The following is a 14,228-nucleotide window of genomic DNA, read 5'->3' as shown; positions in this document are numbered from 1 at the left end:
GCTCACATTGCTGGTAAGCATAATCAAGTGGCTGATGCACTTTCACGACGACCAAAAGTTAATGTTGTGTCTATAGCAACTCACAATGATCTATCTTCTATGATAGCTGAGTATGCTACTGACCCTGACTTTAAAGACATAATGTCCACCCTTGCTTTGGGGAAGAAAGAGGAACCATTCACCTTGCAGGATGGTTATCTTCTCCATGGCAATAGGCTATGTGTTACCCACTCTCTTCGTGAGAAAGTCATGTATGAATCCCATGCTCCTCCCTATGCGGGGCATAGAGGCATTCAACCTACTCTTCGAGGAGTAGAGACGTACTTTTATTGGCCTACCATGAAAGTGGACATACAAGAGTATGTTTCAAAATGTGTGGTATGCCAAAAGACCAAGTATGACAGAGGAAAGCAACCTGGATTACTCCAGCCATTGCCAATCACTAATTCACCATGGGAGAGCATAACCATGGATTTTATCTTTAGATTACCTAAGTCTATCCATGGGAATACGGGAATATGGACAATAGTCGACAGGTTTAGCAAGCAAGCACACTTTATCCATATCAAGAAGACTATTAAGGCACACCAAATGGAAACTCTCTTTATATCCCAGATTTTCAAACACCATGGATTGCCAACATCCATCGTATCAGATAGAGATCCTAGAATGACCAGTAATTTCTAGAAAGGTCTCTTCGAAAATCTAGGAACAAGATTGAATTTCTCTTCGGCCTATCACCCACAAATAGATGGCCAAAGTGAGATAGCCAATCTTACGATTCTTGATCTACTAAAGACCTATGTTACAGAAGTAGATCAACGCTCACAATGGGAAAAGTACTTACCTCTTGTAGAGTATGCGTATAATAATACTATACATACTTCTACGGGAAAAGCACCTTTTGAAATCATAGAGGGAAGACCTAAAAGTCCCTTACTACTTAAAGTACATGGGAAGATCTTCGTTGCCGATGAGTATAGCCGTGACCTGCAAGCATCTTTTCAAAAGATTAAGGAGGCTATATCCATCTCTCAACTAAAACAAAAAGCTGCTGTTGAGAAGCACAGAAGGGCCTTAACGTTCAAAGAAAATGATTGGGTCTTACTTAAGTTTCCTAAGGCTCGATTGAGGCAAACGACGGGCAAAAATCCAACAGCCCATCAAAAGTATTATGTTAAACTAGCAAAAAGATACTATTGTCCTTTTCAAATTTTGAAGCCAATCAATGAGGTGGCTTATCAACTCAAGTTGCCTAACCATTGGTTCATACACAATGCTTTTAATGTGAGCTTACTTAAGCCCTACAAAGGAGAGCCTCCAAATGAACCAATTATTGAAGACCCTCCCGAAATCGAAGACCAAGAAGAGGTGCTACAATCCGAAGCTATCCTTCGGCATGAAGACAAGGTACTACGACATGGTAAGATTATCCGACGGTATATTATTAAGTCCAAAAATTATCCTTTTGAAGATGCTAGATGGATGCAAGGAATCCACTGCACAAATTTAAGTAGTATGCATACTAAGAATCATGTTTGTGATGACTACGTCTCTCAAACACCATGTAGAATTTGTCACTCTACTTGGGAGGTTGAAATGGACTAAAGAGCAGACATGCTTGCGGCAGCTATGTCACCCAAGCACCAAATGGATTAGTCATCCATCTTGGAATGATGTCGTAGGGTAAAAAGGGATCCTCTACCCGCTAAGACAAATTGACTAATGACTATGGCTTTATTTCCTTTACCTCATAGTCGAGGACGACTATGATTTCAAGAGAGAGGTGATGTCATAAAATATAATATCTAACCAATCCAAATGATTTTCTCATATTAAACTGATCATTTAATATGGGATAATAAACGGGAACAAGGGTTAGAATATAGACATGTGCTTACGGATCTATCTCAACATGGGGCCAATGATAAAGGGGTCCAAATGAGAGATGGTCTGTCAAAGAGCAATGCAACCTAATGGAGCTTAAAAGAACTTAGGGTTAGCTTCATTAAAGACCTCCAAAAGTTAGTGTTAAAAAGTCATTTGACCTTACGCAAGCTAAGGCTAACCTCGAGGTGGGAATTGTACCCAAGGATGAGGTGCTAAGACGCTTAAAGTGAATGTGGAAACTTTGCCCGAAGCTTGAGGTGATTTTTATGCTTAAATGATTAAGGCTTTTGAAATGTTAAATTCAAAGATAAGTGAACGTCCATGCTTGATTGAATAAGTCCTTGAAGTATCCCATTCAACCAAATGACTTAATAAGCATAAAAGACACATGCTTGCTTGATTGAATAAGTCCTTGAAATATTCCATTCAACCAAATGACTTAATAAACATAAAAGACACATGTTCAAATGATCCTCCACTTGTGGCCCTCGTGATGTGCTTGAATTCTATTGATTAGGTCTCAAAGGGGTCCAATGAGAATTTAGATACATAAAAATAAATAATTAAGTTCTTTTTTTCAAAAGAGGAAAAAGAGGACACATGTCCAAAGGAAATAATAAAATAATACGAGAGAGAGAGAGAGAGAGGTGGACCAAGCATGAGAGAGGGGGGGGGTATACTCTCCCACATACACACACACATTCTCTCATTGTATGGATTGCAAAATGTAAGAGCTCCATCTCCTTCTCCAAGTTTGTTGAGAAGTGGAGAGCCTACACCAACACTCTTGGCTATGGAATGCAAATCCAACCAAGAGCCATGCTTCAATGCTTAAGCTTCCCATCTTCTTCATCTTCATTACTATGCTATTATGATATGCTAAGCAAGAAGAGTGATGATAAGTGATGAACTATTTCTTTCTCATATAGAATGTTTCTTCTTCCTCTTCCCTACCCTCATTCCCCGCTAGCTCTCTCCACCTTCGAAGGTGTTTGAGGCCTTGGGACTGAGGCTTGGGATAGTTAATGATTTTGCAAAGTTTATGTTAAGCTCTTGATGCATGAAGCTTTTCATCTTCATAGCATCACCAAGGTCACAAAGAACACAAAGATTGTATTGTAACAAAGTCTCTCTTGATGGGAGAATCTATAATACAAACGCCTTTTGGAGGGGGGACCGACTCCAAGTAAATCCGGTCCTCATCTATTGTCATGCTCTCTAATATTCTCTTTCTTGCAAAAGTATTGTTCATGCCAAGTTAATTAAGTACTATGTATATGTTGCTACCATCAATTAAGTTCACCCTCCAAGTTCTCAAAGTAATCTCACAAAAATGCTCACTCTAATTCTCTTAATTCCGCTATTCTCAAAGTTCATAGGCCATTTGCATTACATATTGTATTAAAGAATAAGTGTATAATGGTTAAGTTAGTAGATGGGTTAGTAGTAAGTGGGATGTCCAGCCAGTTGGCTTGAATCCCAACATCTCTCTCTCTCTCTCTCTCTCTCTCTCTCTCTCTCTCTCTCTCTCTCTCGGGAGAAATCCAGAGGTTCTTGCTTCAGCCATTACACCACACACATTGCCCCAAACTACAAATCTCTCTTCTTCTCCGAATGAGGTAACCGAACCCATCTCTACATCCTTGAGCCCATCCTGGTGCACCATTGCCTTCATTCATCTTAGCTCTCATTCTCTAAACTGCGAGAAAGGACATTGGGGCACTAGAGAGGAGTCTCATCGACTTTGCACTTTATGCCATCGTCAAGTGCGAGAGAGTGAGTACCACACACTACTTGAGTGCTCAAATTTTGACCACATTAGGTCCTCTTTTCCCCATATATTCATCCACGAGCTCTCCCTACATACCTTCCTCTCCAACCACGATGTGGACTCTCTATTGCGACGTTCATTTTAGCCATTTTTGAGCATCGAGAATCACTTATGACTTCCACTCACACCACGTTATATGTTCATTTGGTCCCATAGGTCATATTTGACCTCCGAGGAAGATAATAGAACTCTCTCTCTCTCTCTCTCTCTCTCTCTCCATAATTTCGAGAATGTGAGCAGCTTTGTGGATGATTTGCAACATGCTTGTGGTGGGAGATGGGGCACACAAGAGTGCAAGTTGAGGTTCAAGGGGTTAGCCCAATTTGCTTTAAGTCGTGTCACCAAACTGGTCCGCTAGTCAGTAAGGTTGTGAATCCAAATTAATTAACAAAAATCCAATCAGCGATCAATAACTTATTCTTGTCGATTGATGATACATGGGCGATTGTCTTGAGTTGGTGCGAGTCGCGACTCCTTGTGGTTGGCCTGAAAGCGCACCGGGTTGCCTCCGTCTAGACTCTAGCCCTAGTTAGGGGCACACCTAGTGCCGTCCTTTCCCCAACCGACTATTATGTAAACCGATTCAGCGAGGTAGCGTTGCATTTTAAGGGCATCACTTCCATTAAACGATCCTGCGTTCTAGGGTAAGCTCCAGCACCGCTTCTTCATAGCCAATAAGCCTGCGAGCGAGCCATGCCGAAGAACAAGGGAAAGGGAGGAAAGAACCGCAAGAGAGGAAAGAACGAAGCAGACGATGAGAAGCGAGAGTTGGTCTTCAAAGAAGATGGGCAAGAATACGCACAAGTGCTCAGAATGCTTGGCAATGGTCGCTGCGAAGCTCTGTGTATAGATGGTAACAAGAGGCTCTGTCACATTCGGGGTAAGATGCATAAGAAGGTATGGATCGCTTCTGGAGACATTATTCTCGTTGGGCTGCGTGACTATCAGGATGACAAGGCTGATGTGATCCTCAAGTATCAGCCTGATGAAGCTCGTCTTCTTAAGGCATACGGAGAGCTTCCTGACAATGTCCGCCTCAATGAAGGTATTGCAGGTGGCATGGATGAAGAAGATGATGGTGCTGGTGATGACTACCTGGAATTCGAAGATGAGGACATTGATAAGATCTGATCTGTGAGAACAGCATACTTTTTTGAGTATTTAAAGCCTGTGCCTGTTAACCTGGGAGCCATATCTAGGATTTTCTGTCAAGGCCTTGCATGCTATGGTTTTTTGCATGTTGGGGCTTTTATTGGAATTCTTGATGCGGTTGGAATACTTTTTTCCCACACACAGGGCTTTTTATGTGATTTCTTGTCACAAGAACTCTGTATGTATGGTCTTCAATATATCGCCATGAAAGTATTTGTAATTTTTTATCCAGACAATTAAGTAGCTCAAACTGTCTGTATGGATATCAAATATGAAATTGTGACTGGATGTATTCTCTCTTTTCTATTTTGCCATGCCAAAGCTCTAGGAATATCTGTTTTACGTTTTTTTGGATGGGTCCGGAATGACATTACATAGAATGGTGTTCGTTCGATTGATAAATTTCTGGATTGGTCCTGATCTATCCTGAGTAACTTATCTGGGTGAATGCAAGTTTAGATCCGATTTTGTCGATCTTCCTGTAACGTGGAGTCGTGGAGGGTCTTGTATTTTGAGAATTGGAACACCCTGTTTAGTGTCTGGTTGTTCTGCTGGTTCACACATGTGCAGATTTTTTCTCTAATATTCTACCTCTTTTGTCAAGGAGCCTGTTTCCAAATTGTGGGTCTTTCTTGTGGCCATTATGAATGCGGGAAATGTTAAACAGCAGTGATGGAAATTTCTAGAAATGTAACAGGGAATCTCTTCTTGTCTATGGATGGTGGTACACTTATTTTCTTGAAAGGTGCTTTTTTGCATTTGTTCTTGTGTATAGTAGGCTGTGGAATAGAACAAATGTGGACTTTGTCAGCAGACTTGGTGTGCGTGACGCTTTTGTTCTTGGTGAGTAGTTGTAGAACGTTGAAGATTTTTTTGGCCTTTCTGATTGGAATGGTTTTGTTTATCTCAGCCTGAGATTTCATTTGGTAAGTGTTTGTTAAATACATTTTCTTTTTTGTGTTATGGCACGGGTGTATTGAGGCTGGGTAGTGATTACTTGGGTGGGTGCCTTGTAGGATTGTATGGCCTACCTGGTTGCAGTGGGTGGGCGGTCTGGTGCCTTGTAGGATTGTATGGCCTACCTGGTTGCAGTGGGTGGGCGGTCTTGCTCAAGATTTTAAAGTAATTTGAAACTGATTATTGTGGCAGTGTCGACAAGTCAGATGTTCGAAGGCACAGAGGAAGGGGTGGCCTAGTTTGAGGGCTCTGCTGGTCATGAGATGGCAGCCACGCTGGAGTGGAAGGGTAACTGCCATTGTGTGTGACAGGGAGAGGGCATAGGCTCAGGCTCGCTTGTCTGGGACGTAGAGCTGAGGGGGGGGGGGGACGATAAAAATGCACTTTTCTTGTTGGCAGATAAGTTTGTCCAGACTGTTGAAAGGTTGGACAGATGCTCAGCACGATGTTTGCAGAAGTGGCAATGAGTTATGTATGTGCATATGAACTGCAAACGCAATTATTGTCATGTCTAGGAGGATGAGGAACATGTTTCAGAGAGAGAGAGAGAGAGACGGAGAGGATCTCCTTGGATTCTGCTACCCATACTATTTTCAAAAATTGTGGGCACATGCTTCTTTCATCTTTTTTCTTTTTTTACTTCTTATGACACCGCTCTTCTATAGAACAGTTTTTTATATGTGAAACTCTCTTCCATCATGTAGTGATGGGTATGAGAATAAAGATGAAAAGACAATGAAGTTTATGGTTAATTGTGCATGCAAGGGTAGAGATGTAAACAAAAACTTGGAGGTGTGTTGTCTTTCTTCACCACAACCGTAAATTCAAACTCAAGCAATATGATGAACTATCAAACAATCCTCTTTGTATTGCAAGGTTTCTTTACCATATACAAGAGAGCTTGGTGATCTGTGAAGAACAACGATTTGTTATTCTTAAATTTTTTTACGGCATATATCATACTTAACGCTTCTCGTTTCGTGGTCTGTTCAACCTTTGGCTAGCATAGGAGAGTGGAATATCCACTGTTCCTTTTCTTATTTGGGCAAAGATACAACTAATTGCAAATGTTGAAACATCGATGTGAACATGGAATACTCTACTCCAATCCGGTGCTTTGAGTATTGGTGTTGATATAGGTGCATCTTTAAGTTTTGTGAATAACTCCCGACTCTCTTTTGTCGAATCAAAGACAACTTTCAATCTATACAGGGGTTGTGCAATGATTGTATACACGTATATGAACCGTTCGATAGTATTCACAGTGTCTCATGAAGGATTGCACCTGTTTGGTAGTAGTTGGTCTTGGCATTACACAATTATCTTGATCTTGTTAAGAATTGTAGATATACCATTCTCAAAGACAATATGTTCCAAGATTCTGTTTTGCCTTACTATGAAGATATATTTTTCAGGATTTAGGCAAACTATATAAGTCGTGCACTTCTCGAATATCTTTCTCAGATGCTCAATGTGTTTTGCTCTAAGGATAGAGTGAACACAAAGGTCGTCCATGTAAATTTCCAAGAATACCCGCAAGGATTCTTTAAAGGTGTGCGTCATTAGCTTTTGGAATGTGACTGATACGTGGTTAAGCCGATAGGCATTTCTCTATAAGCATAGATTTCCCATTCCGTGGTGAATGCCATTTTTTATTGGTCTTCTATTGCGATAGTCAATTGGTTGGATCCAGAGAATCCGTCTAAGAATGATTAGGCTTGTTTGCGAGCCACTCGCTCGAGCACATGTTCCGTGATTGGTAAGGGATAGTTGTCTTTTATTGTTGTGGCATTCAATTTTTTGAGATTTACACATACGCGTAATTTTTCATTTTTCTTGGGGACAACCACGATTGGTGACACCTAATCAGTGTATTCAATAATTTCGTTTCCTTAAGCTTGTCAATTTTCTCTTTAGTCCGTTTGGCAAATGTGTCACTATACGTATAGGGACGTTGTCTGCAAGGTTTGACATCAAGCTTCAACGAAATCGTGTGTCGACATATCAATGGATCCACTCCCTCGAGGTCTTTGTATGACCATACAAAAACATCTCTACACTCCTTGAGGAGTTGGATGAGCAGCTCTTCTTTTGTACTCAAATCCATTGCTATGTAGACCAGTCTTGCATCCTCTCCAGGTTTTGCTAGGTCTATTTGTTTTGCGTTTTCTAAGCCATCATAAGATCCATTTTCGTTTTCTCCCTATCGATTAAGTTATTACTATTTTTCTATAATGGATAGTAAATTTTCGATAGTGGGAAGGGACATTCATATTTTCTTTTTTGGTGCTCTCTCCTTCACTTTCTATCTCCCTTGTCCATACTTCCTTTAATGTTCTCTTGAATTCTTGGTATTTCTTTTTACGCTCGACCTTGGTCCATTTTGGTTCCCCGAACTCATCCATCCCTACTTCTTTTGGTTTCTTTTGTTTTGTTTCTTTTTTAGTCTTTTGAGCTTCCTTTCTTAAGCTCCTAATACCCTCTTTTGTTTTTGTGTCTTGAGTTTTTGTGAAGTGTCTTGAGCTTTTGTCTTTTACACAATCTTTTGCCTTTACAAGCATTAAGAATTGTGTTTTACTTTTTTACTCTTGGCATCGGATTTTCTCTAGCCATGTGTAGAGCTCTTTTCTTTGTATAATGTTGTTGTCGCCTAGGTTTTTGATTTGATAGTCATAAAATTTGACATCCGTTATGGACTCTTCTTGATTGCTAGGGTTGTTAGAGCATTCGTCATCAGCATCATAAGCATACTTGAAATGCTCCGGAGAGTCGTAAAACAACTCTTCCTCTCCTTCTTCGTCTTGTTTTCTCATTTCGGGTTCATTCGAGGCTTGATTCTAACCCTCTTCCTCAACTACATTGACCATGTGATATGGTATCACGTTATAGCCATCCTTGTCATAAAACTTTGTTGTGGGACCGTCAACCACAACACATACATCCAAAGTTGCCAAAATATGTTCCCATCCTAAAGGCTCTAATTCTTCCTGTGGGAAGGGTTCTAGGATATAGCCTTTGTCTTCTAAATCCCTTTCTAAGATACACTCTTCATGCTTTAAGCTTCCACAATCTGAAGCTCCACACATCCATAGCTGTTTGTACTGTCCCAACCATGCTGGAAGTTCAAATGTGGCTAATGTAGTTGAATCAAACTCCTCAACACGTGTTCTTGTTACATCCTTGTAACTATGGTTTTTTAGGTTTATCATGGTTGTTGTTTCCATGTTTCTCAGGTATATATGGTCATACCCCCAATCCTGGACCATTCAACTGTTTCATGAATGGTCTCCCAAGTATGATGTCATAGTTTTTCTTCTTACCAAAATCGACAATGACAAATGTATGCTCATATTCAATTCCGCAAGAGGTGACAATTACTTTCTCTAGAAGCCCTAGGGGTTTCTCCATATATCTATTTGCCAGTTGAGGTTTCATTCGTGTTGCTCTTAGAGTAGGCTTTTTCCATTTTTTCCAAGTTTCTTTTGTAGCTATGGCTACTCCAGCTCCACTGTCAAGAGTTGCCATGGTGGTGATACCTTGAAATTCTACATAAAGAATTGTGTTGCCATCTTCTCCGTCAAAGTATTCTCCAACGTTGTTTAACGATACCGGCCTGGTGTTAAGGTGCGGCTGTTCGAGTTCCCCAGATTCTCTCTTGAATTCGTGTCAATGGGTCCTTCACTCCAAACTTTTTCAGACAGCTTCCTACCATCATCCACATATTCGGTCGTATTCGTAATAGCTCAACTAACATTATTGTGTATGTCACAGGTGTTCTTTAGAGTTGATGACTTTCTTGGAAGAGAGTCTCTATGATGGGACTACAAAAACATCTGATTTGGCCTCGTGCTCTCCTATATAGAACGGTAGTGTTCTTATCAAATGGGGTTGGCTGTCTATGGATAGACCATATCTTTGATCTCCTCAATACGATTGCATCTCTAGATTCATTTGAGATCCTCCTTCAAATTCCTCTATCTATGGAAAAAACACTCTTCTTCCCATACTGGTCTGGTTTACGCGTTTGCTTAGCTTACTAGCTTCGTTGGCCTCTCTGACCTGTTTCCATAGTTCATCAAGACCATCTATTTCTCTACACCCCGCTGGTATACCTAAATGGAATCCCTCGGAAGAGTTATTCGTGGTATTCAACACTATCATTGGTTCTGATGCTGGGTCTTCGAGTTCTAGTCGATGCTTCTGATTAGACTCCTGCTTTATTCGCTCCTAGTTTGGTGGGATCATTGGTGCTGATGGGACAAGGATCGCATCTTCAGGTTTCCCAAATGGAGGTTTTAGTAAATCTTGGGCTGTTTGAATCATTTTCTGACACATTTCAAGCCTTTGGTTCTCTAATTTCACATATGGATATGTCATCCACCTTTGTTCTTGAGTTTGATTGTTTTTTAGCCGTGCATCATAGGCTTTAAGGAGGGCGTCTAATGGTTCGTTGACCTTTTCTACCAATACACATCCTCTTGAACTAACGCTCTTGGGTTTTTCAATGAAGCCTGGCTCTGGTGCTTCCTCAGGGTCCCCTTTTCTTTGTTTGTTTTTCCTTCCAATCTCCTCAATTTTTCTCTTGTTTGTTTCAGTTCCTCGGCTAAGGAAGCCTGTTCACGTTCCTTCCTACCTTTCCTAGCTTTCCACGAGTTTCGCTCAATTTTTCATTCAATGCTAAGTGAATCGGTCTTTGGTTCTTCTTTGATAGATTTGTTTGCCATTTTTTTGAGCTAGGGCTCTTGTGATCACTTGGATTGGTATCACATTTTTGTTTTTTGACCCGCTACTAGATGGTAATGCCTCAAGTATATCTAACGTTACTTTTGCTCATTTGTTGGGGTTCTTTGGGCAATCAGGAATCAGATGAGTGATCCCACACTCATGGCAATATGCATTCATTCTAATGATTTCATCGTGAGGATAGTCTCTCATCACGTGGTCACTGCCACATTTATAACAAGGTCCTTTGGTTTGTTGAGGTGCTAATCGAGAAGCCCTTGATAAGCAGGTCTTGATCTTGCTAATTCTCCATTAGCTATGAATAGAAATCTGCATTCGTCCAAGTTGCATCTACCTTCTCCTCTAGCATGTGCAGCAGTTGGTGGTCCAATGGACCAAATCATGCTCCATAATTTTTGTGCTTTGGGTTCTTTAGGTGGATAGTATCCCGTTTTGGTCACATATTCACTAGGTTCCTCGTAATATGCTGGGATTGGTACTAGTGCTTGCTCCTCAGGCTCTTCTACAGTTGGTGCGTATCTAAGTCCTACAGGTCTCGTTCCTGGTAGTGAGGGTTGTTATCCTAAAAGTGGTTGTGGTCTTTCAACTCCTAATGGTCCCGAAAGAATTCCTGTTATGTACTAAGTATTGGTGGGGCTTTTGCTTGTGCTACTTGGGCTTGTGAGGCATACTTGCATTCCTTTACATACCCCATTGTTGTAATAGCACTCCTCAGTCGCATGATTTGTCCATTTTTGCTCTATTGTACATCATTTAGGTTGCTTAACCGACAGCTTAGCAAATGGATTAATCCTCTTGAGCACCTCTTCAATGAGTTGTTCTTGATTTAGCGTATATTCAGATTTTTGTACTGACTTGGCAGATTTGGATCCACTATGTTGTGACAAGGAATCATCGAATCAAGTGAAGCCTTCATGTTGTGCCCCTCTGGAGATTTGGTGCAGTGTCTCCCCAGATTTCATAAGAAATGAAAGCTATATTGTTGTGTGCAGTTTTAATGCAAGCAAAACTATTCAATTGCAATGGTTTATGTACATACTAATACAAGTAACTACTCAAGTGCAATGGCCTACACACACACACACACACACACACACACACACACACACACACACACACACACACACACACACACACACACACACACACACACACACACACACACACACTTGGTCACTACACTTAGCTAGGATTGCTTCATCCCTGACCCACAAACACACTATTTTGATTCACCCCTGTTAAACTAGGACTCACTTGAGGCCTAATGCCTAAATATGTACCTAGCTTGATCTAAGGCCTGCCTGGCCATGGTTGATAATTATTTTGTCTTGTGTGTGATTACCTTGCATGGTTACCTCAGGTTGAAGGAGACTTTTAATGATGTTGATCATTTTTTGACCTGTGGTTCCCTTAATTTTAAAACATTGAGATTTTTGGACCTCCTTACTGAGTCACTTGGTCACTTTACTATGCTTGAATTGCTACATTACAATCTGCTAGGTTATCTTAGCCCAATAATCATTTTTTAAGAAGCTACTTCAGAGCTAATGGTTTTACTATCTTGTGGGTATTTACTAGGAGTCTTTACCATGCTATTGCTTCAAGTGAAGAAACTGGCTCTATGTAGGATGGAGCCGATGGGTATATTGTTGTATATGATTAACATAACTAGTGTGCAGGTTTGACTTGCATTTGTTACTGCACTTGCTTGTGCCATCCTTATTGGACCTGATGGTTTTATTTTCTTAAGGATGATTACCATAAGTCTTTACTTGCTTATGCTAGACATAATGTTGCTAATGGTTATATGGTCGTGCGGGGGATTACTTTGATTCTTTACCTAATACCCCCGTCATGAATCTTATGATTGGTAGCATAGGGTTTGATGTAGAGATATTTTGCTGAACAATTATGGTATTGATGGTAACATTGTCATATTGGTGTTTACCCTGATTCCTTACCTGGCATCTTGGTGGGATACTTCCCTTATGGTTTTATAGTTGAAGGATATATCAACTATTTGCTGGCCATGGAACCTCTAAATATTGATTGCCTTGGTAGGTAGATAATTGTTGGCAGGTATATCAACTATTTGCTGGCCATGGAACCTCTGTGGGACTAAACCCCTACAGTGCACCTACCATATTAACTAACCTTGGGTTTCTCTCTCTCTCTCTCTCTCTCTCTCTCTCTCTCTCTCTCTCTCTCTCTCTCTCTCTCTCTCTCTCTCTCTCTCTCTCTCTCTCTCTCTCTCCTTGTTCCTCCTTCCCCTCTTGCACAGATCGGACATATGCTCTCAATATATCTTAGGGGGATAATAGCATGTGAGTTCAACAGAAGGGGTTAATTTCTCTTATGAACTTACAAGAAATATACATACATAAGGGTGTTTTAAATTGAAAAATTGAAAATTTTGGTACATAAGAATCTTTTTAATGGAGAAAAGTGGTACATAAGGGTCTCTAGATACATCAAAAAATGTAGAATAGAGAGATCTATAAATACATCTTGAACGCATGTGTTATACAAGATCTCTATATAGTGAGCTCCCTGAGGAATATGTTGCCCTGCATTGCAAATATTATGCTATGATGTGCATCAACTTCATTTTTCCCCTCACACTTGTCGAAGAGCTCCTCCTTTCAATGTAAATGCCACCTCTGGGTGCTACAATCCAAAGATGCTTGGAATTTGGCCTCCACTTGTTGTCCTTTCACAAAGCACTGCAGGCTTCTATATATAAAAGGTGAGGGTTTTTCTGTTGCCCTCACTTAGCCTTGAATTTTTGGTTGTTTTTTCAAAAAAGATTATGTGAATGAGGGATTCTTTTCTCCCTCACTTAGCTTTGCAGTACTGGTGTATCTTTTCCAGAGAAAAAGAGTGTCAGTGAGGGTGTGGGTGCTGAATCTGCTGATAACTCTTTTTCAACATGGATATTATCAGTACCTGCTTTGTCTCGCCGCTATGGAACTTGAAGAAATGATTGCACAGGTTTTCTCTCACTAGTTTTGGTCTTTTACATTATTAATAGCTTGAAATTTGATTTTGACCTAGTTCATAAGCCTAGCTTTGTTGCCTTATTAACTAAGGTTCAAAGATCCTACTAAAAAAAAGTGGGTTAAGAAAGTGACTAGTTTCTCTAATTTTATATGGACATTCATTTGGATTACTCTGGTAATGCTCTAGGTTTGAGCTTGGCTTGGATGTTTGTTATTATACCTTCTAACATGGATCATCCTCTCAAGTAGCTACTAATTTTTCTCTTGAATATAACATCAGGGTTTTTTGACTGTTGAAATTTGCTATTCCAACTTTGCACCATAGATGCTTGAAGGTTTAATCTGCATTATATTTTATTTGAAGGTGATCTACTTTTGTGGAAGTGGTGACTGCTAACTGACCTCCTGAGCACTATTGTTTGATTGGACAGATGATCTACTATTGTCCTAAGTTTGGATAGCTATAGGTTTTGCTTGGCTTCTCTGTATATTGATGTTGCTTCTTCTCTTACATTTGGAAGCACTTGAGTCTATTCTAGCTAATTGGTTCATTTTGGTAGCTAGTTTAGCTGGTTCTTCTCTCAATGATTGTGTTTCTTTCCCTTACAATTGGGTAAAAATGTTTTTAGAAAAGGTTGCACGGATAATATTTATCA

The 14,228-nt window shown here is 40.3% G+C and overlaps 1 protein-coding gene across 1 annotated transcript; it reads left to right on the top strand.

Moving 5' to 3' along the window:
* Positions 1 to 4,316: 4,316 nt before the first annotated feature.
* LOC147446315 (eukaryotic translation initiation factor 1A) lies at positions 4,317 to 5,173 on the top strand. Its single transcript, XM_086525576.1, has one exon. The coding sequence runs from the start codon at positions 4,415 to 4,417 to the stop codon at positions 4,850 to 4,852; it is 438 nt and encodes a 145-aa protein (XP_086381702.1). The 5' UTR covers positions 4,317 to 4,414; the 3' UTR covers positions 4,853 to 5,173.
* Positions 5,174 to 14,228: the final 9,055 nt, after the last annotated feature.

Source organism: Adiantum capillus-veneris, chromosome 12, assembly GCF_014529385.1.
Source record: "Adiantum capillus-veneris isolate H3 chromosome 12, ASM1452938v2, whole genome shotgun sequence".
Lineage (NCBI taxonomy): Eukaryota > Viridiplantae > Streptophyta > Polypodiopsida > Polypodiales > Pteridaceae > Adiantum > Adiantum capillus-veneris.
The sequence above is the reverse complement of the archived record's forward strand: the minus strand, read 5'-3'. Positions and strand labels throughout refer to the sequence as shown.